General features: G+C 37.0%; 1 protein-coding gene across 1 annotated transcript; it reads left to right on the top strand.

The window, feature by feature from the left end:
* The first annotated feature begins 9,884 nt into the window (after nucleotides 1-9,884).
* LOC111913921 (uncharacterized) lies at nucleotides 9,885-11,060 on the top strand. Its single transcript, XM_023909641.1, has one exon. The coding sequence runs from the start codon at nucleotides 9,885-9,887 to the stop codon at nucleotides 11,058-11,060; it is 1,176 nt and encodes a 391-aa protein (XP_023765409.1).
* The last annotated feature ends 10,592 nt before the right edge of the window (nucleotides 11,061-21,652 follow it).

The following is a 21,652-nucleotide window of genomic DNA, read 5'->3' as shown; positions in this document are numbered from 1 at the left end:
TTCTACAGTCGTTTCGCCACTGCTACTAACCATCTCCGATGGTTGTGGGGGTTCAGATGCATTTAGATTGATATTTGGAGTGCTTTTGGTGTTTTTTCGGCCAAAGATCATAATCACCACCACCGTGAGGTGGTGGCTACTTCTGTGAACCACCACCTGCTACCACAAGGGTGGCTGAGTGTGTGTGGCTCCTTTTGGGCCTTTGGATTATGCCTTAAGTTTGAATCAAGTTAAGATGGGGGTAAAGTGGTGTTTTACCCAAAGCATGGACTTATGGTTATGTGCTGGAACCCAATTATTAATTGGGTGTTGCTTTGTTGTTGACGGTTAGGTGAATCTGTCATCTAGCAGATAGGGTTTTGTTTCGCGGGACTGCAGCAGTGTGAGGTGAGTTACCTACCATAAGATGTGGGTCTAAGTAACCAATGTCGGCCTACCAGTAGGTGATTATATTTTAGATGATTGTCTTTGTGATAATTGTTTGGTTTGCCACTATCTGATATGCCTTATGTGCTAGGATGTTATGATATTATGTGTTAGTAGTAGTAGGGGTGAAATAGTCCCTGAATACCAGTTGAACGAAATCGAAGGGGTAGACAGTACCCATGTATGCCTAGCAGTATCTTCATGGTATGATATTATGTGACAATGGTAAGGGTGAAATAGTCATCGGAACCGGTTGAGATAAACCTGAGGGTAGGTCGGGCACCCAGATATGCCTAACATGGGTGCGTCGGACACCCGGGTATGTCTGACAGGGGTAGGTTGCGCACCCCGGTATGCCTAATAGGGGTAGGTTAAGCATCCCGATATGCTTAGTAGGGTAGGTCGGGTTCCTAGATATGCCTGACAGGGGTAGGTTGGGCACCTTTGTATGCCTGATAGTATGTTATTTGTATGGTGTGTGGTATGATGGGGGAACTCACTAAGCTTTGTGCTTACGGTTTTGAATTTTGGTTTCAGGTACTTTGTTTTCAAAGGAAACGAGCCAGCTCGATCATAGCGCATCACACTATGATTTTCCACACATGAGATCTTTGGGATTGTACTCTGATATTGTTTCATTATGACATATTGTGATTATTGACATACTGGTTTTTATATAGGATGACACGATGGATGTTTTTATTCTATTAGCTTTATAATAACTTAATTAAAGATGAAATTTTTCGTTTTAAATTTTGGGATGTTACAATACTCGCCTCTTGAATGCACCCATCATCATTCGTGTGATATCCATCATCTTGAAAATTAATTGTAATAAACAGAAAAACAATGCGTAAAAAGGAACAAAAATAGTAACAAAAAACTAATAAGCGAAAAACTATCAGGACGTCTACCATGTTGTGGTGATACAATAGAAATTTAAAAAAAAAAATTCATTCTTTGTGTAATAAATCTCACTTAAGGATCGAAAACAAATAATAGATTATGATTAACTAAAATTTGAACCGTTCCCCAGCAATGGCACCAAAAACTAGATGTGTATTTTATGTACTAAGTAATAACCTACTAATCTAGACTAACGAAAACACAATAGACATTGTACCTAATCGAATAGCAGGATAGTTCAGGTAAATAGAGTATTGAACATTGTGAACAGAAATATCAGCTAAAATACTACTAAATGTTAACTAATTTAAACAATGAATCAGCTAAAATACAAAAATTCAATATATGAATGATCATCATATATTAGCTTCCACATTAATTTACCTATTCTTCTTTGTAACCCTAGGTTTATAATTAATATGCTAGTCTTACAACATTGATGGTCACAAATTTATTAGATTCAAGTTTACCAGATAAGAATGAACATTCAATTTATAAAAACTCAGCAATAAATAGAAGAAATAGTTATCATTAATACTAAAGGATCTTTAACAAGCTATCATAATAAATAAGCAACTACCAGCAATCTAAAATCCAATAAATCAATACATAGTCATAATGATCCTCTAGTCTAAACAGAATTTAGGGTTTTAGCCCATGATCTCTAGAAACAAACTCTTAAAAACAAAGTTCACAATGAAAATCATAATGAAGTACAAAGTAAATAAGTTTTAAGAAGTATTATTGCCACAAATCTATTCAAAAGCTAAACCTTAATTGAAATTTGAGCTTCCTCTGTGTTCCAACACCTTTATGGTTTCCAAAAGTCGAATAGAACGACAAGCATTTGTTAGGTTTGAGAGAATAATCGTAATATATATAATTCTTGAATCTTGCTGACCACGTCGTGTTGGCCCCAACCACGACGTAGTCTTCATTAAAAACATGTAATTGACAAGTTACTATTTGATCAGGATTTTTCCAATCACCACGTCGTGTTGACATGACCGCGATGTGGTCTTCTAGCTTTAAATCTTCATTTATTTTTATCCATTGTTTTCCCCGTTTGTAGCTCCGCAATAGCTTCCTTTTGATATCGAGAATGTTGTTGGTGATACAAAACATATTTTAAATAAATTAAGGACAGTTTGTTCTATAATGAGCATAAATTTAGCAAAAAGTATTGAAATAATGAATGAAATATGTAACTAAATATGCACATATCAGTAATCTATCACACATCTCACCGATCATACTTAGCTTCTAAGTTTAAGTATAGAATTTACCTAAATTCCTAGTTCACTTAAAGTAATGCTCTGATACCAACAGTGACATCCCAATTTTTCTAAACCAATTAAAACATTTTATTTACTCATTATAAATTTATATGTGGATATTCCAAGTTAAACAAAACATTTTTTAGATAACAATGGTCATTTCATTTTAGTAAAAACCTAGGGAATGTCATCGTTAATATTCAAAAATACATTACAATGGAAATATAAAAAATGTGCTAAAACTACTAATTACATGCACATCTCTTTATTCCACTGAACATCCTAACTATATTTCAACAGCCTTATATTTGCTACATGTGATGCATAAAATGAGTGGGTCAGGTTTGGGAATCCCTGATGAGATGCATAGGGTTTTCATGCCCATAACAATTTAATAATAATAAATAACATCATTCATGTAGAATAACGTTATTAGATAATATAAGTGTATATAGAATCTGACCTAAGACAAACTACCCAACCCAACCGATCCTCATAGATCCTAGTCCGACAATCATCTAGAAGAATCACCTTACCTGATGAATTGTCTGAGTCTCTGTTTGGCTACACACCTAGGGTATCCTTAGCTAGTGCAAGTCATATAAGACAACCAATGTTTAGAGATTTGATAAATATTGTACCTCATTTTATCTATGCCCATGGGTTATAAGTCCATTCTAGCAATGTAATTCACCAGACCGCCTAGAATAGTTAAGTGCTTTCATCTACTCTGGTCGATGAGCCAAACATACTTGTCAGTTGTCTGATCTAGACCGATCATTTCTGGTCATCCAAGAAAGAGGAAGACTTCACTTTGTTCTTATCTCACATTTTATCCCAAATATGATACCTAATCGATATCAAGCTTAATCTGAACGAAGCAACATTTACAAGTCTTATTCTTAAACCTAAGGTAAGACTTATAAACTAAAGGCAATCGATTCCCAATACAGCTTCAAATCTAATAGTATTATCATATTTATACAAATAGAACATAACACATATAATGCAGATAAACATTTAATATTACATAATAATACTAATACTTTTTAAATTAATATAATGTTCTCAATAATAACTACGCACACACCTGACAAAGTATCTGGTTATTGGTGAATTAGGCAGAACTTCGCCTTACACCTTTTCCACAAGACCTAGATATACATAATGCTGAGTCTTAGTCTAATTTCATATTTCATGGAAGTATTATCCTAACGTTTAGATCCCTCAACAATCCCAAAGTTACTTCAAGATCTATCAATTAAGGATCAGCCAGGCAGGACAATCGGGAAGTGGGACCATTTCATCATACAACATTTCTAAAATCCAACAACCAAGGTAAGATAAACATTCTAGGCACCTCTCTCATAAGCATACCAATCAATATAACAACTTGGAATCATGGATAAATTTTAGTTAAAAGTACCTAGTAACGATGTATATATAATCGTAATTTGTACGGAAACAAAGTATGTGTAGCTCACTGATAGAGTACTATTAATCAGAAACGAGATCTAAGCGGGAGAATACTAACTCGAGATCTCTTACTCAAAGCCTACTACTCAGTTGGGTACTCAAGGTGTCGTAGGGCTTCGCTGCAGGCTAGAAACTTATGAAAAATGGGGCAATAGGAGGGATTTCTGAAAGAGAAGAGCTCTAGGGATAAGATATAAGGAGCATATACGAAGCAGAGTATTATAAGACAAAAAGTGATTTGAGCGCCATACACGAGGCTGGAATAGCTGTATCCATGAGCTGAGATCTGTCCTATAACAGGCGAGGTTGTGTGGCTGCTTCTAGGATCCTATTGCGCGCCGCATACACATGCCTTTTTTAAGATTTTCAAAATAGAGTAACTTCTTCATACAAACTTCATTTTTGACGTTCTTATATTCCTGGAAAGCTCTGGATGAGATCTATAACTTTCATTTTGACCCTGTCGGGTAATTTTGACTTTGTTTTTTCACAAAGGCTTAGACTGTTAAAGCTCGTATAATACATATAACTTTCTTATATGGAGTCCCTTTTCGAATGTCCTTATATCATTGGGCTCTTATTAATGAGATCTTCAATTCTCGTTTAAATTGTTTCGGCTAAAAAAATTATAATTTTCTCTAATGAAGGTAGATGTAGACGTACTCCATATGGATGCTCTCGGTTTAACGGCTACTATGAGTTTCGTTTAAATGACTTTGTTTAAAAAGTAATTTATCAAAAATTTAACTTTTTACTATACGTACAGCCATATCGATTTAATCGCGAAACTTCAAAAAATCATAACATCTTCATATGAAGTCGGATTTGAACGTTCCTTATATCTCGGGAATCTTTATTATGTACACTACAACTAAGTTAAGATTATTTGGCTTAAATAATCTTTTATTTTCGACGCGTAATTTAAACTTATTTATTTTATTATTAAATACTTATATAATTTGCACATAATATCACATAAACATATAAATACATGAATAATCATTTCTTACACATTTATATAAAGATTACAATAGTTGACCAAAATAATTATAGAGTATAGACTATGACTATTCTAGCAGGAAATGCGGGCGTTACATAAACCCTAGTCGTTCCTAGTCGACAAGAGATAATTGTTGAGACGATTTTTTTTCCGTTTTCAAAACATTCTGAAGATTTGAAGGCAAGGCTGTGGAACATGTTTCTCATTTATTTTAGTAAGATTGGTCGTTTAATTCTTCTTTTTGTTGTTCTATACTTGTTTTTAGTCATGTCTGGCTAAACCCTAGATTTTCGTTATGAGACTATTACTATTCGTATAATCAATAATAAGACTTGGTTTTCATTGTAAGATTCTATCTAGATATTTTAGTTTTGATCTTAATGAATTCACTTTTACATAATTTTTTTTAGTCTATTTCACTGCTATTTTAGTTTTAACTCAATAATCAAAAATCCACATTTCCATATTTGTTGTTTTTGACTGGTATATGGCTTACGCAAAGGGGAACTGACTTTTAGGTTTTGTCCCTGTAGATTCGACCTTGCTACCTTGTGTTACTCTTTAGTGCATTTGAGCGGTGATATTTTATTTGTTTAGGACGCCCGCGACAGCCTTTAAACAAAATATATATATATATATATATATATATATATATATATATATATATATATATATATATATATATATATATATATATATATATATATATATATATATATATATATATATGGGTGTGTATAAGTACATATAAATATACACATGAATATGTATATGGACATATCTACGACATATCGCACAAATCAACTTCATACAGATATATCTATACGTGCACATGGATAAGCATATACATATGGATATATGCATATGGGTGAGGATATATATATATATATATATATATATATATATATATATATATATATATATATATATATATATATATATATATATATATATATATATAAATGGACATGCATAAGTGAACATATATATGCATTTGTATAATTGCACATTTATATGTCCATGCATATAATTTATGCATACACATATGGACATGCATTAGTGTATCTGGATATGCAATTGTATAAGTTCACATCTATATATTAATATATATATATATATATATATATATATATATATATATATATATATATATATATATATATATATATATATATATATATGGATGTTTTCATATGCTTATGGACATGCATACGTGCACATGAATATTCACTTATCTAAATGCACGTCTATATGTTGATACATATACATATGGACATATGCATATGTATATTGACATGTGTATGTGCACATGGATATGCACTTGCATAAGTGCACATCTATATGTTCTTGCATATGTATATGGATATAGACATTGTGACAACCCGAAAATTATTCCATTAATTATAACCCACTTCCATTAATAAAATTTATTTTTATTAAAAATTTTCGTTAACTTTTGGATTATGCAACTTAATTAGGATTTTTGTTGTATTTTCGTATGCGTCGGAAAGCAATAAAATCACATAAAAATACCATCGATTTCCTTCGTAAAGTTCCTAGATCACGACCAAGTCGGGTTACGGCCATAAAATCGGCTACAACCATAAATTCTGTTTGATATCGTTGTTGGGTGGACCCCACCTCCTGGCCGTAAACTCACCCTATATAAGGGTTGAGTGGCCTTCATTCCAACCTTTTCACAATCTAGGAACTTTCTCTCTCTACTCTCTCCCTACAACTCGGGTTTCGATCGAAAAACGCTCCTTCAAGCTTCACGTAAGTAAGTAAACCCCTCCTAGCATATTGATTGCTTAGCATACTTGAAAATCCATGGATTAATCACCCAAAAACCCCAAGAACATGGGTTTCCGGTTTGGGAACATCCCAAAACTGTAAACACCACAAAAGGGGGTTTTGATGCCCCAAAACTCTTCCAATGCTTGGCTAATGATTTAGGAACTTGCATGAATGATCTAAGAACCCCAAAACATGAAATGAAGGGGTTAAACATGAGTTTACGGTTGAGGAATATCCCAAAACTGTAAACACCCTCATAGGGTGTTAAAATGCCCTTTACACCTTCTATGACTTGTAAAAGTGGCTAGAACCTTGCATGCTTACCCTAGAAGCACCAAATCATGAAAGGAAGTGACAAACATGAGTTTACAGCCGTAAACTCATGTTTTTACGACCGTAAACTCCCCAAGGAGTGGTTCAAAAACCGTAAACTCCAAAGGAGGGTCATTTGGAGCCCTAATCACTTCCTAAGCCCTTGATTTGAGTCTAGCATAATTCCTTGAGTAGTTTAAGACCTTTGAGCACCTAATGGCACCATTCCCAAGAGTTTACGGCCGTAAAATCATGGGGGATATGGTCTTGAAACCGTAAACACCACTATGGGCCACCACTTGAAGAGCAAACTCCATGATGAGGCCATACACTCCTTAGATGCAAGACGTATCACTCCTAACATTTGAAATAAAGTGTTTTCACACATTCGACTGTCTGTGCTTACTTAATTAGTGATTAAACAAGTAATTAGATACAATTATGTATCACTTCATGTTACATAGGATCCTCGCGTGTGTTCAAGTCCACATTTGACACCTAGCATCCTATCCGGCACTTCCATCCATTCCACCCACTGCAGGTAAGTTCATACCCCTACACTTTTCCGAGTTTTCATGTTTATCAGGGGGGGGGGATACAAGCAAATCATAAAGGATTATATATTTTAAAAACTGATGTAATTACAATGGTTTTCTTTCAATCATGTAGATACATTTATCCCTTTTGTAATATGCGGAGCATAAGGGAAGCTTTCTAAACATAATTACATAGTTTTCAATACAGCACAGGAACATAACCAACCATTCAAAATATAATGGGTATAGTTTGGGGATTCCATTACACGTTTTACAGATACGAATTTCATGTAAAGTCGAACATATAAACTATGACAGATTTAGTTTATTCATTACTATGAATATAAACCTAGAGTACCTTGTGTATAATTACTTATACTCTACACCGTTACAAACGATATAGAACTCGAGAACAACCAAACAGATCGTAAACTAATTAATACAGGATTGTGAGACTTATCTTCTTTATGCCCTCGGGGTACCAATAAATCCTCTTCGGTAGTATAACCAGAGTCTCCTGGAGGGAGAGCATGAAATTTGTGGATAGATATATTCGGGATCGACAATCCCACACCTGAACTGCTAGCTACAGTTAGGCGGGCACACCTTGTGCGACAAATTTTGTAATTGTACGACGCCTGAAGAACGTCAAGGAGGTCACAGGTCAAATTAGTATGGTTATACGAACTCACAATAATATTAACTAAGTTCTATTTATGGGATTTCTTTCTTCTCTGGTTTTATATTAATAATTAAACTACTATACATATTGGTGGTATCCAAGGTTTCTTAACAAACATACATTACATACTGGTGGGTAACCAGGGGTTTCCTAATCGAAAACATTTCTCAAACAGAAACCAACAAACATGCTAGAAAATATTGGATTTTCATGGAAAACATGCATACATATTTCAGAACTTGGTAACAAAGGTTTTCGATACTAACGACATGTACTTTTAATGAAAATGAAGTATTTTCACAAAATCAGTGACTAGTTTTCAATACAAAATCATACTTATGAACTCACCAGCTTTATGCTGATATTCTTTCAATCCGCTTGTATTCTCAGGTCAACGATAGACTGGTACCTCGCCCACTTTTGGAGAAGACAGAGCACATTTAGATGTCTTGTCTTTACTTTTGCATATATTGATATACCTAAACATATGTTTTCTTTGCTTTCAAACAAATGTAAATATTATTATGTTAATATAATGGTTGTGTTTACTATGCTTACTATGTACAATGGTTGTGATACTACACTTGACGTCTCCCGCCACCGGACATTTCCGCCGTTGTTTTCCTGACAGTTCGGGGGTGTGACAGATTGGTATCAGAGCTTTTGTTTATAGTGAACTAAGTATGCCAAACCTTACATGGTATACAACTATATACACTAAGGAGCCAAAGTGCTCAGAACTAAAAGTATACTTTAAAATACAAGTATTTTACAAGAAGTATACAAGAATACCTATGTATAAGAAACAATAACTGCAGGTAGAACAAAACAAAAGTAAATGGATGTTGGGCACTACGGTTAAACCTGGGCAGTTATGTAGTCATGTCTCCGGGTCAATATAGCCTGATCAACTATATTCATTCAAGACATGGCCAACATGTGGTTAGGAGTGACTGTGGTGTACAACAGACCCTAAAACTTACCAAATATTCATACTACAAGTCATCGTCACAACAAAGCATAAAATACTATAGGAGTATTTTCTAGAGTCAAAATTCGTGGTAAAGGTCCACATCCTAGTGTTGCTTCTCATTTCCTTTAGCGATGATTCTTGTGCATTGATAGCTTTCCTATATATTATCGCTTAGTAAAACACTCTATCTGTCATAATAAGATATCTCTTGCTTCATATCTCTTGATTCAATCTAGAGGACTTACCATCCTCTCCTTCCTGATCATTTTAGATCAAGATGCCTCCAAGGAAAAGACCCAACTCAAAGAACAACAATCCCCCGCCACCACCACCTCCTCAGTTTGATCCTGTCATGTTTCAGGCAGTTGTTACTGCCTCTGTCACTGCTGCAATGTCACAAATGAATCCTGGCGGCTCTGGTGGGTCGAGTGGTGGTACTCATTCCCAGAATTAGGATGGTAACCAAGGACACCGGAAGGAGGGTTCTTATAAAGACATTATGAATGCAAAACCTACATCTTTCGATGGCACCAGAGGTGTTATTGCCCTGACTCAATGGTTCGAGAAGATCGAGTCTATCTTCAAAATTTGCTCCTGTTCAGAAGCTAACAAGGTGAGATTCGCCGCCCGTACCTTCATCGACAAGGTGTTGACTTGGTGGAATGGCCGATTCAAATCCCTAACCCTACCACTTGAAAATGCTATGGCTTGGGAGACCTTGAAGGAGCTCATGCTTGCTGAATACTGCCCGCGGGGTGAATTGCCGAAACTGGAGCACAAACTCTGGAACCTAAAGATGAAGGGTTCTGATATCGCTGCCTACACATCTAGGTTTGAAGACCTAGCCCTCCTTTCCCCGGGGATGGTCACCCCGGAAAGCAAAAAGATTGAGATGTTCATTTGGGGATTGATGCCCCCAACCCAAGGGAATGTCTTGTCTGCCAAGCCAAACATGTTTGACAGTGCCAAGTGCCTGCCACAGACTCTCATAGATCACGGAGTTGATCTTGATGCTACGACGGCCACTCTTGAACCAGTAAAGGAGCGTGGTGATGGTAAAAAGAAATTCTGGAACAATCGAAACGGACAAAGTTCACAAGGATCCTCCAAGAAACAACAAACAGTGGCAGTCCACGCTGTTAGTACTCGTGTTGCTGCTCCTGCAACTCAAGCACCTACCAGTATGTATGCCGGTAATCTCCCTAGGTGTGACAAGTGCAACCACCATCATCTCACTTCTAGCCCATGTCGTGAGATACTCTACAACAATTGTGGCAAAAAGGGCCACACTGCTAGAAACTGCAGAACACCAGACCAACCAACCAATCAAGCTTCCGGAAGAGATGCCAGCCAAGCCTGTTATGGTTGTAGTGAGGTCGGACATTACAAAAGAAACCGCCCCAAAGCAGCAATAACTGGCAACACCGGGAGAGTCCTAGCAATGGGACAAGAGGAGGCCGTCGTTGATCCCACCGTTGTCATGGGTACGTTCCTCCTTGACAACTCTTATGAATGCATTCTTTTTGATTCTGGTGTGGAAAGAAGTTTTGTTAGCCATTCATTCAAACATCTTCTTAATCATGAACCCCAATCATTAACCAAAATATTTACTGTCGAAATGGCTAACGGTGAAAAAGCACTAATGACATATTCTGCGGCTACACCCTTATCTTAAATGATCATTCCTTTCCGATCGACCTCATGTCGGTTTCAATAAAAAACTTCTATGTCATCATTGGCAAGGATTGGTTGAGCCCCAATCATGTTGATATCCTTTGCTTCGAAAAAGCTATTCGTCTCAATCTCCCCTCTGGCGAAACCCTCATGATTTATGGTGATAAATTTAGCTCCAGCCTTCGTATCATCTCGTGCATCAAAGCTCAAAAACTTCTGCGAAAGGTGTGCCATGCATTCCTAGCTCACGTGGTTAATGAGAAACAGGAAGTTAAAGACCTCGAGAGCATCCCTGAAGTTTGCAACTTTCCTGATGTCTCTCCCGATGAGCTCCCAAGAATTCCTCCTGAACGTCAAGTTGAGTTTCACATCGACCTAATACCCAGAGCTACCCTCGCAGCTAAGTCTCCATATCGCTTAGCGCCAGCAGAAATGCCAGAGCTATCCAGCCAGCTTAATGAACTACTCAACAAAGGGTTTATCAGACCAAGTCCCTCACCCTGTGGAGCCCCGATGTTATTCGTGAAAATGAAAGATGGATTCTTTCGGATGTGTATAGACTATCGTGAATTAAACAAGCTGACCATCAAAAAACGTTATCCTCTTCCTCGGATCAATGACCTTTTCGATCAACTTTAGGGAGCCAGTTACTTCTCAAAAATTAGGGTACCATCAGCTACGAGTTCACGAGGAAGATGTTCCTAAGACAGCTTTCGGAACTCGCTATGGTCATTACGAATTCGTGGTGATGCCCTTCGGTCTAACCAACACACCTGCGGTATTCATGGATCTGATTAATCGGATGTGCCATCCTTTCTTGGACAAGTTCGTTATCGTGTTCATTGACGATATACTTGTCTATTCCTGAAGTGAGGAAGAACACAAGCAACACTTGAGATTAGTCCTGGAAACACTTAGATCGGAGAAGTTGTATGCGAAATTCTCCAAGTGTGAATTTTGGATTCGAAAAGTAACCTTCCTAGGTCACGTGGTAAGTGAGAAAGGAATACACGTGGAACCGTCCAAAATCAAAGCAATGGAGAATTGGTCCGCACCGAAGACACCCACAGAAATCCGTCTATTCTTGGTTCTTGCTGTCTACTATCGTAGGTTCATTCAAAATTTCTCCAAGATTGCCAAACCCCTAACCACTCTGACACAGAAAGGTGTACCCTTCTGTTGGAGTGAAAAGCAAGACACTGCATTTCAAACATTGAAGCAAGCCTTGTGCAGCACACCTATCCTGTCTTTGCCCGAAGGGATGGAGGAATTCGTTGTCTACTGCGATGCATCTAACCAGGGCTTAGGCTGTGTACTTATGCAGCGAGGAAAAGTTATTGCTTATGCACCGAGGCAACTAAAAGCACATGAACTCAACTATACAACTCACGATCTGGAGTTGGGAGCATTGGTCTTCGCACTAAAGATTTGGAGACATTACCTTTATGGAACCAAGTACACAATTTTCACTAACCATAAAAGCCTACAACACATCTTTGATCTGAAAGACTTAAATATGAGACAACGGCGATGGGTAGAGCTGCTCAACGACTATGAGTGCGAAATCCGCTACCATCCCGGCAAGGCCAATGTGGTGGCAGATGCCCTTAGCCGAAAAGAGAGCTCAGGCCGCAAGGTGAAAACACTGACAATGACCATCCATTCCCACTTGTCCGCACAAATCTGAGAGGCTCAGTTGGAAGCCCTAAAATCAGAGAACGTGCTGAATGAGGCCTTGAGGGGAATGGATAAGAATCTTGAGATCAAGAGAGACGGAGTCTATTATTTCATGGATCGGATCTGGACCCCAAAGTTCGGAGGTTATAGAGAGGTTGTCATGAATGAAGCTCACAAGACTAGATACTCCATGCACCCAGGTTCAAATAACATGTACCCGGATCTCAAGAAACTATATTGGTGGCCAAACATGAAGGCTGAAACCGCTACCTTCGTGGGTAACTGTCTGACTTGCGCCAAGGTGAAGGTCGAATATCAGAAACCCTCAGGTCCGCTCCAGCAGCCCGCGATACCTGAGTGGAAGTGGGAGATGATTTCTATAGATTTTGTTACCAAATTACCCAAATCTCCGAATGGGTACGATACCATTTGCGTAATTGTCGATCGATTGACAAAATCCGCCCACTTCCTACCGATTAAAGAAACGTTGAAGATGGAAAGGCTCACGTGAATCTACATTCAATAAATAGTCCGACTACATGGTGTGCCTACGTCCATTATCTCTGATCGAGATAGCACCTTTACCTCGAGATTTTGGCAGTCCTTGCAGAAGGCTCTTGGAACTAAACTAGACATGAGCACAACCTATCATCCTCAGACAGATGGACAGAGTGAGAGAACCATCCAGACCTTGGAAGACATGTTGAGAGCATGTGTCATCGATTTTGGCAAGTTGTGGGACACTCACTTACTCTTGGTTGAGTTCTCTTATAACAACAGTTAGCACACCAATATCAAGGCTGCTCCATTCGAAGCCCTATATGGTCGCAAGTGCAGATCCCCTCTATTCTGGGCCAAGGTGGGCGACACGCAGCTAGCCAAAGGTCAAGTCCCCGAAAGCACCCTCACTGGTCCTGAAATCATTCGTGAGACTACTGAAAAGATCATCCAAATCCGAGAACGATTGAAAGCCTCCAGAGACAGCCAAAAGAGCTACGTTGATAAACGGTGAAAACCCTTGGAATTCTAGGTTGGAGATCATGTCCTGCAGAAGGTCTCTCCCTAGAAAGGCATGATACGCTTTGGAAAGCATGGAAAGTTGAATCTGAGGTACATAGGACCCTTTGAAATCCTTGCTAGGATCGGTCCCGTAGCCTACAAACTCCAATTACCGTAAGAGCTCAACAATATTCATCCTGTCTTCCATGTTTCAAATCTTAAGAAGTGCTTATCCGATGCAACACTTGTAGTCCCTCTTGACGAAATTGAAGTCAACAAAAATCTGAACTTCGTGGAAGAACCAATCGAAATCATGGATCGGGAGATCAAATGAACAAAACAAAGTCGCATCCCGATAGTGAAGGTTCGCTGGAATGCCAAGCGGGGACCTGAATTCACTTGGGAGCACGAAGATTCAATGAAACAGAAATATCCGCATCTCTTTCCAAATTCGTTATTTGTATATCTTAACTCCAAATTTCGGGTTGAAATTTCCTCTAACGGGGGGATGATATGACAACCCGAAATTTATTCCGTTAACTATAACCCACTTCCGTTAATAAAATTTATTTTTATTAAAAATTTTCGTTAACTTTGGGATTAAGCAAATTAATTAAGATTTTAGTCGTATTTCGTATGCGTAGGAAAGCAATAAAATCACGTAAAAATACCCTCGATTTCCTTCGTAATGTTCCTAGTTCGCGACCAAGTCAGGCTACGACCATAAAATCGGGTACAACCATAAATTTCGTTAGATGTCGGTGTTGGGTGGACCCCACCTCCTGCCCATAAACTCACCCTATATAATGGTTGAGTGGCCTTCATTCCAACCTTTTCACACTCTAGGAAGTTTCTCTCTCTACTCTCTCTACAACTCAGGTTTCGATCGAAAAACGCTCCTTTAAGCTTCACGTAAGTAAGTAAACCCCTCCTAGCTTATTGTTTGCTTATCATACTTGAAAATCCATGGTTTAATCACCCAAAAACCCCAAGAACGTCGGTTTACGGTTTGGGAACCTCCCAAAACTGTAAACACCCCAAAAGGGGGTTTTGATGCCCAAAAACCCTTCCAATGCTTGGCTAATGATCTAGGAACTTGCATGAATGATCTAAGAACCCCAAAACACGAAATGAAGGGGGTAAACATGAGTTTAGGGTTGAGGAATATCCCCAAACCGTAAACACCCTCTAAGGGTGTTAAAATGCCCTTAACACCTTCTATGACTTGTATAAGTGGCTAGAACCTTGCATGCTTACCCTAGAAGCACCAAATCATGAAAGGAAGTGACAAACATGAGTTTACGGCCGCAAACTCATGTGTTTACAACCGTAAACTCCCCAAGGAGTGGTTCAAAAACCGTAAACTCTAAAGGAGGGTCATTTGGAGCCCCAATCACTTCCTAAGCCCTTGATTTGTGTCTAGCATAATCCTTGAGTAGTTTAAGACCTTTGAGCACCCAATGACACCATTCCCATGAGTTTACAGCCGTAAACTCATAGGGGATATGGTCTTGAAACCGTAAACACCCCTAAGGGCCACCACTTCAAGAGCAAACTCCATAATGAGGCCATACACTCCTTAGATGCAACACGTATGACTCCTAACATTTGAAATAAAGTGTTTTCACGCATTCGAGTGTCTTTGCTTACTTAATTGGTGATTAAATAACTAATTAGATACAATTATATATCACTTCATGTTACATAGGATCCTCGCGTGTGTTCATGTCCACATTTGACACCTAGCATCCTATCCGGCACTTCCATCCATTTCACTAACTGTTGGTGAGTTCAAACCCCTACACTTTTCCGAGTTTTCATGTTTTTCAGGGGGGGGGGGGGAATACAAGAAAATCATAAAGGATTTTATATTTTAAAAACTGATGTAATTACAATGGTTTTCTATTAACCATTGAGATAGATTTATACCTTTTGTAATATACGGAGCATAAGGGAAGCTTTCTAAACATAAATACATAGTTTTCAATACAGCACAGGATTCTAACAAACCATTCAAACTATAATGGGTATAGTTTGGGGTTTTCATTACACGTTTTACAGATTCGAATTTCATGTAAAGTCAAACATATAAACTATGACATATTTAGTTTATTCATTACTACGAATATAAACCTAGAGTACCTTGCTAAATAATTACCTTGTGTATAATTATTTATTCTCTACAACGTTACAAACAATATCTAACTCGAGAACAACTAAGCATATCTTAAACAAATTAATACATGATTGTGATATTTATCTTCTTTATGCCCTCGGGGTTCCAATAAATCCTCTCTGGTAGTATAACCAGAGTCCCCTAGAGGGAGAGCGTGAAATTTATGGATAGATCTATTCGGGACCGATAATCCCACACCTGAACTGCTAGCTACAGTTAGGCGGGCACGCCGTGCGTGACAAATTTTGTAATCGTACGATGCCTTAAGAATGTCAAGGAGGTCACGGGTCAAATTAGTATGGTTATACGAACTCACAATAGTATTAACTAACTTTTGTTTATGGGATTTCTTTCTTCTATGGTTTTATATTAATAATAAAACTACTATACATACTAGTGGTATCCAGGGTTTCATAACGAACATACATTACATACCGGTGGGTAACCAGGTTTTTCCTAATAGAACTCATTTTACAAACAGAAACTGACAAACATGTTAGAAAATATTGGATTTTCTTGGAAAACATGCATACATATTTCAGAACATGGTAACAAAGGCTTTCGATACTAACGACATGTACTTTTAATGAAAATGAAGTATTTTCACAAAATTGGTGACTACTTTTCAATACAAAATCATACTTATGAACTCATTAGCTTTATGCTGATATTCTTTCAATCCGCTTGTATTCTTAGGTCAACGATAGACTGGTACCTTGGCCACTTTTGGAGAAGACGGAGCACATATAGAAGTCTTGTCTTTACTTTTGCATATACTGATGTACCTAAACATATGTTTTCTTTGCTTTCAAACAAATGTAAATATTATTATGTTAATATAATGGTTGTGTTTATTATGCTTACTATATACAATGGTTGTGATACTGCACATGATGTCTCCCGCCCCCGGATGTTTCCACAGTTGTTTTCCTGACGGTTCGGGTGTGTGACAGACATGCATAAGTGCACATGGATATACACTTGTATAAGTCCATGTCTATATGTTCATACATACACATATGGATATATGCATATGTTCATGCATATTTATATGGATATATGCACATGGATATAGACATGCATAAGTGCACATTGATATATACTTGTATGAGTCCATGTCTATATGTTAATACATATGCATATGGATATATGCATATTTTCATCTGTATACGGATGGATATATAGATATGCATATGTATATAGACATGTATAAGTGTGCATGGATATGCACTTATATAAGTGCATGTCTATATGTTCATGCATATGGATATGCAAATGAATATATGCATAAGTGCACATGGATACGAATTTGTATATGCATATGTCTATATGTCCTTGTATATGCATATGGAAGTATGCTTACGTTCATGTATATGCATGTGGATATATGCGTATGCATATAACATACATAAGAACACACAATAATGTACTTGCATAAGTGCATGTCTATATGTTTATGCATATACATATGGATATACACATACGCATATGGACATGCATAAGTGCACATTGATATGCACTTGCACAAGTGCACGTCTATATGTCCATGCATATGAATATATATATATATATATATATATATATATATATACACACACACTCACATGGGCATGCATAACTACACATGGATATGTAGTTGTATAAGTGCATTACTATATTTTCATTGATGTGCAATGTTCATATCTTAATGTGTGAGTTATACTTCGACTGTGCTTCAAGTTTTTACAATGAGTAGTTGTCAACCAATGGTTGCAATTTAATTATTCTTCATAGTGATGGTAATTATTTGAATACTATTTGCAACAGAAAGCTTATTAGATCACAGGAGTTGCATTTGAGTTTGGGGTGTTGATCGAGTATAAATTGCATTTGAGTTTGGTGTGTTGATTGATTATAAATTCCGGCCTTCAGATAGTTTGGTTTGGATCGTTCTTGTTTTTAATAAAAATAATAATAATCGATACTCAACCTTTAATGCATTTCGGGTATTCTGGTTCGGTTGGATCTGGTTTTCATTTTGATTGGGTATAATCTGGTATACCCGAAAAATACCCGCATTTTTTTTATAGTTTTGGGTCTTATAAATAGAATGCATTTTTTTTAGAAAAAAATTATTTAATATCATACCAATGACCACCTTGTGCAATTGACGTCCATAGAAAAACTGTGAATCTCATTTCTGAGGTAAAGCTCATCAGTTTCATCTACAACTCTATCATTTTTCGGTTTCCATTCACAACTATATGTTTATTATGCAATGGTGAAGAAAAATATGTTGTTCATGTGGAAGCATGTTTGAGTTATGTATATGTGTGTATGTATTGGTCTATTCTGTCAACACTCACTAATGGTGGTTGCTATGACAAAATTAACCTTGATACTATACCCCTGAATATGTTGAATTCCCTCAATAATCACCAAATTACCCTTGATACCTATATGAGGATATTGCTTTGCCTATATATTTTTCCTGTGTATAATTTAAAAAAAATTATTTGATATATGTGAATATTAGGGATATTAATCTTACAAACATCACACCTAAGGAGAATATTGTATGATTGATGGTAGGGTGAGGCGGTTTGGTTTAGTTATTGGTCAATACAGACCCATAAACGTTGCAATCGGTTAATACATTTTAGTAGTCATTGGGTATCGGTTAATAATAGTTTTGGTTAACGGTTTTCCGACTAAGTCGGTTTTGTTATGGGTTACTATTGGTTAACCATAAAAAATAGAATTTACATAATTATCATGTAACAACCCGAAGTTGTTCATCACCGATAACCCGTTCTACCCGTAAAGATTTGCCGTTTGTCAATCGTTCTGTTTTCATTTTGTGTTGAATTATTTAAATTTATATGTTTATTATAAATCCAGTGAGTGTCCAAATCCTTTAGGAACTCATGAATCTAGCCCAAAAACATTTATTTCAAAAAGCTTAGAAACGTCCCCGCCAGGTGACGGAAACTTAATCGAGTGCGACCTAAAGCCCCGTTTATTGCCGGTATCGGGTAGGATTCCACCGTGTCCAAAGTTTAGGACCTATATAAATGTGCTTAAACATTCATTTGAAGCTTTTTCTTCCTCTCTCTAGTCTCTCTCTAACCTCTCTCCTAAAATCCAAGTTTAAGGGTCCAAATCATCAATTTTAGGCTCCAAATCTTTGAGGTACCTTCCCTAACTTGATATGTAACCTCCCTAGCCTTCAAATTCGAGTTCAAAACATGGAATAGGACCACATTCATGAGTTTACGGCCCTGGAATAGTCATAGGCCGTGAACTCATATAAAATGGGTTTTGAAGCACAAAAACCCTTCCAAAACACAATTGGACCTTAGTTATGGCTAGATGGCTTTATGGAATGGACCTAGAATGCCTTAAACCATAATTTGGAGACTTGTATATGAGTTTACAGCCAAGGATGGTGTTTAGGCCGTAAACTCATAATTATAGGGTTTTTAAGCCCTTAAACCCTTCCTAAACCTCAACAAGACATGGATATGACTTCTAGAATAATTGCTTTAGCCTTGGAACACTTTAAACATAAATTTTGGGGGATTTGTATGAGTTTACGGCCAAGGCATGTGCTTGGGCCGTAAACTCCTTAAACTTGGGTGTAAATTCATTTTCAAGGTGTTAGAAAGCCATCCAACACCACCAAAAGCCTTGGAATAAATCATAGAACCAACCAAAAATAGTTTAGGGACTTTAAAAACAACCAAAATCTTCATTTGAGAGTTTACGGCCATAGCATGTGTTCCATGGCCGTAAACTCCTAAAAACATGTCATTTTATGCCTAAAAATTCATGTAAGGCCATGAAATAATTTTAGCAATCACATGTGATTTGTTTGGAGTCATTTACACAATTTTTCATGCGTTTATAGGAGTTTACGGCCTTGAGTCCTATGCTAGGCTGTAAACTCCCTTAAATATGTCCATTTGGTATTTAAAAATTATTTCAAGCCCTTAAATCAAATCTAGAAATTATTCCCTAAGTGTTTGAAGCCAAATTGCACCATAAACTACCCCACCATGAGTTTACGGCCGTAAACTCATGGGAAGAGGGTCATTAAGGCCGTAAACTCCCTAAGGAGTTTACTCTTGAGGTCCCAAGTCATTATCCTAGCTAAATGTGTCCCCAAACGCCACCCGGGTCCCTCCAAACACTCGTAATGGGGTGTTTCCGCTACTGCAAGTGTTTGTCCCTAACAAATAATCAATCTAAGTCCTAATTAGATACAAATGTGTATCTTTACATTATACTTAGGAACCTCGTGCGTTTGCAAGCCCCGGACCAACATTTAACATCCGAAATCGTCACGTTTCTCGTTCGGTGAGTTCATACCCCTACGTTTTTCTGTGATTTTCAATGTTTTCAGGGGGGAATACAAGCAAACTATAACTGTTTTCAAAACATAACATTGATGTGTTTCAAATAATATCTGGTAAATTTATAAACACTTTTACTCCTTATGTATTATGCTGAGCATAAGGAATGATTTATCAATTACAACTAAATGGATTTTAGTTAAGAAAATAACCAAATTAATCAAATTCTTATGGGAATAATTTGGGAATTCTTTAGTGTTCATTTTATCATGTACTGATATCTATATAAAGTTATTAGATAAACTATGTCTAATTCAGTTTATCTCCGTATCATTTGAATGTATTGCCAGATAGTTTCATTGTATGTATCTAATTTCACTGTCTTATGTTTCATAATCTTTGTATGTTTTATATCGTATGAGAATCCTGTGAATAGTTTAGTACTAGTTTGTGAGTTAGTCACTACCCTTTATGGATGATCAGTAAATCCTCCCCGGGAGTGTAACCAGAGTCTCCTGGAGGGAGAGCGAGGAATTTGTGAATAGATCTATTCGGGACTGACAATCCCACACCTTAACTGCTAGCTACAGCTAGGCGGGCATGCCTGGGGTGACAAATTCTGGATATCGTCCGACGTCTGACAAACGTCAAGTAGGTCTCGTTGTCGTATCAGCATGGTTACCTGACTCATAATATGTATTAATATAGGTTTATTCACAGCTTTGGTTTTAGAATTTATATCTAGTCTGGGATGGTAGTCCCATGGTTTTCAGTTTATCGAACTTGTATCTAGTGCGGGATGTTATTCCCATGGTTTTCAGTATGTATATATCTTATACCTAGTACGGGATGATAGTCCCATGATTTTAATCTATATCTTGTACGGGATGGTAATCCCATGGTTTTGAAACTATATCTAGTACGGGATGATAATCCCATGACTTTATCCAATTATCTTATATCTAGTTCGGGATAGTGATCCCATGGTTTTATCAAACAATCTTATATCCAGTTTGGGATGGTAGTCCCATGGTTTCCAATCTATAATTTCAAATATATCAAACTATCTTGTAACTACTTCGGGATGTTAGTCCCAAGGTTTTCAAACTACTTTATATCTACAATTCGTGTATATTAAAGTATTTCATATCTAACTCGGGATAGTAATCCCATGATTTTCAATATATAGTTTTGTGTATTAAACTATACTCTGTGTTATTAAATCGGTCTTGTAATTAGGATAATATGGGATTTTCCTGGGGTAACGTATATCGCGTAACTGAACTGTAACGAAAGATAATCAAACTAACTTTACATAAGAAAATATGGGATTTTCTTGGATAACAAACCTTTTCAGAAAACTAAAGGAAACCGATGCATTTTCATAAAATAAAACCGCTTATGAAC

This window comes from Lactuca sativa, chromosome 5, assembly GCF_002870075.4.
Source record: "Lactuca sativa cultivar Salinas chromosome 5, Lsat_Salinas_v11, whole genome shotgun sequence".
Lineage (NCBI taxonomy): Eukaryota > Viridiplantae > Streptophyta > Magnoliopsida > Asterales > Asteraceae > Lactuca > Lactuca sativa.
This window is presented reverse-complemented; position numbering and strand designations above follow the sequence as displayed.

Coding starts and splice junctions, on each gene's coding strand:
- LOC111913921 (XM_023909641.1), top strand. CDS start 9,885: ATGAATGCAAAACCTACATCTTTCGATGGCACCAGAGGTGTTATTGCC.